The 2896-nt window shown below is 28.4% G+C and overlaps 1 protein-coding gene across 1 annotated transcript; it reads right to left on the bottom strand.

The window, feature by feature from the left end:
• Positions 1–6: 6 nt before the first annotated feature.
• On the bottom strand, positions 7–1104 carry LOC115034851 (the record flags this gene model as incomplete). The annotated part of the gene is made up of 2 exons (XM_029492340.1): positions 905–1104; positions 7–715 (listed from the first exon to the last, which is right to left on the bottom strand). Coding segments are annotated over exons 1-2 (790 nt in total), but the record flags the coding sequence as incomplete, so codon positions are not given.
• Positions 1105–2896: the final 1792 nt, after the last annotated feature.

The following is a 2896-nucleotide window of genomic DNA, read 5'->3' as shown; positions in this document are numbered from 1 at the left end:
TTGAACGAGATGAAGTTGTTTTTATATGATTTTCTAATGTTTTGTCACCTGCACTTATTCTAAACATTAGAAGTTCTCTAAAATTTCCTTCATTTGATGGACGAGCATCGTCGTCCAGAAATCCATCATCTCTGTGCCCTCTTAACGCTAAATTTTGTCGACCACAAAATATAATAGTTTCAATAATTGGAACTAACCGTTTTCTATTTTCACTAACTTGAATGGATCGTTGAGTATTTATTTGATTTATAATTACTTTTTGTGGATTATGATATGCAGCCAAAAAATTATTCCCAGACTCAACAGCAAATTTATGATATTTATTATTGCAGTGTCTTTTCAAATCACTATCCTTGCCAGTTAATTTTGAAAAGATTTTAAGTGGTTTTTTTACCAAAGTTTGAAGTGTTACATTGTTAGATGTATTGGAAGCAAACAAAACACAGTATTTACAAAACAACCCTTTCATGCAATCTGATAGTACTAACCAATGATTATTTTGTAAGTGGACAGGTAGAACGTTTCTTTTTATTTCTTTTCCTTGGCGTATGTGTATAGAGAATGGATATATATATCCTGGTGGAGGAACCCAGTGTTTTTCAAGCAATGCACATTTTGTGAAGTCATCAATAGGAATTGAAGTATTAATAAATTTTCCAATATCTAAGCTGTCATCAATTATTATACTATAACTTTCATCATTCTTCAGATTCTCCTACATAAATAAAAAACATGTATCAACCAATTGGAAACTATAATAATTTGTGTATTATATACAATTACATAGGTACAAAATGTAATTATAATATTATTATAAAATGTTAAATATTTTAATTACTAATTAGGTATAAGACATAAGTATTATATAATTATTGAACCAACTGAATAACTTGGAATAACTTACTGAATGAGTTCCTGGGTCGGTTAATGTACTACTTGTACTTGTACTTGTACTAGAAAACACGTCATTTATTTTTTTTTGCATTTTATTTTTTTTGGTATATGAACTAGAGGATGAATCAAAACTCAACTCTCTTTTGTTTACATTTTCATTCTAAACAACAAAATACAATTGTAAAATACTTAAATACTATTACCTATGTAATGAAATAACTAAATAGTTAATATTAATTATAGTAGGTATCTATATTACATTATTACAATATTACTTATATTATTCAATATTCATTATTATTATAAGTATTAAAATAAATTTGTAATAGTGTAAATGTGTAATACAATAATATTATAATATTAATATATTATAGCAATATAGCCTATTATAGGTAGGTACTATAAAAACTATCGGCTTACCTGCTGATCAGATTCAAGAGATTGTACTTGTTCAGAAAACCTAAATTTCTTTAATTTTTCCTTGAAAGATACTGATTTTTTGTCCATCCTGAATTTTATTATTTTTTTAATTATTTTGATTAGCGCACACGAAACGTCGACACGTCGAACTTGACTGTCGAAAACGTACGATAAGTAATAAGTAATAACACATTAGCCATTAGGACGTTGTCTATGTTATTACGTAATTGATTTTACGTCTGTGTCGACTGTCAATAATCGCCAGAACTATGATAAGGAAACCTAATAACTTATGTGCTATTATTAGACTGGTGAGAAATTATCAGGATTGTAACTTTTCCATGTTTACAATAAAACTCTTGTATGGAAATTGATATGATATGATATGATATGATATGATTATATGATTATTGAATACTGTACCTAACTCTACTAGAAGTATTAATATCTACGATATAAAAGATAGGGCAACTACAGGGCGTTTGGGTAAAATAAAAAAAACACTTGAAAACAAAGTTTCATAAAATTATAAAAAATGTTGTTTGTTAGTTAGTTACCAAATTCTTATAGAGCCAGTAAAGTATTCATTACAGAATGGACAACGTACAGGGTCTAGATTAACTACACAATCTTGGCATAATATTCTATGACCGCATGGTATTAGAGCGTGTGTTTTTTCTGCTTCCATACAAACAATGCACATTTGGTCTTGATTCTCCAAAGAAGGGAGAACAGCTGGAACTTGTACGTACGGAATAGCTTCAATTTCTAATTGGCGATGCCTGGCATCAAGTTCCAACATAGCAACTATGTCTGGATCCCTATCTTCTAGGGTGAAGTAATCTTCCTCGTTATCTTCTAGAAAAAATAATTTTGATAAGTAAATCTATTAAATGTTATGATTTGCTCCCTGATTGATCGCAATAAGTTGTAATATAGCATATTATTAAATATACCCAATTACAATAGTTTAGTATTTATAATCAATGGTACTGCTTATGCAACCAAAATCAACTGTATGAACTTTTATTTTATAAATAATATAGGTTATATCATAAAAAAGGTGGGCAAGCGGATGTCGCTCTGCTGTACTGTAGGTCACTTTCCAATCGAACAAGATACTGAAGTTGAAAATCGAAGAATTATTTCGACTACTTATCGTGTACACAGACAAAAAAATAAATAAATAAAAAAACACACATCATTGTAAAATCAATACATTCATCGTTTCACTCAGAATCTAAAAGAGTATAATCAAATAGTTTAAGAAATTACTATAGATAATTGAGTATATTATAAGTATATTATATTATTATATCACTATACACTTATTTATTTTACCTATTTCTATATGTACTTCTGGAATATTTTCTTCCATAATTACTACTTCATCTAGAACATGCCAACATTATAGTATACATTACATGAATTTGGTTAATAGATAGGTAGGTAAGCAAATTAATTTATACCAAAATTATAGTTTGGAGTAGGTTAGGATATAACCATTAATGACAAAACATAATAAAATATTACCATCGGGCAGAATGGATTCATCAGAACCACTGACATCAAACAATTGTCG

Source organism: Acyrthosiphon pisum, unplaced genomic scaffold, assembly GCF_005508785.2.
Source record: "Acyrthosiphon pisum isolate AL4f unplaced genomic scaffold, pea_aphid_22Mar2018_4r6ur Scaffold_21274;HRSCAF=23487, whole genome shotgun sequence".
Taxonomy (NCBI): Eukaryota; Metazoa; Arthropoda; class Insecta; order Hemiptera; family Aphididae; genus Acyrthosiphon; species Acyrthosiphon pisum.
This window is presented reverse-complemented; position numbering and strand designations above follow the sequence as displayed.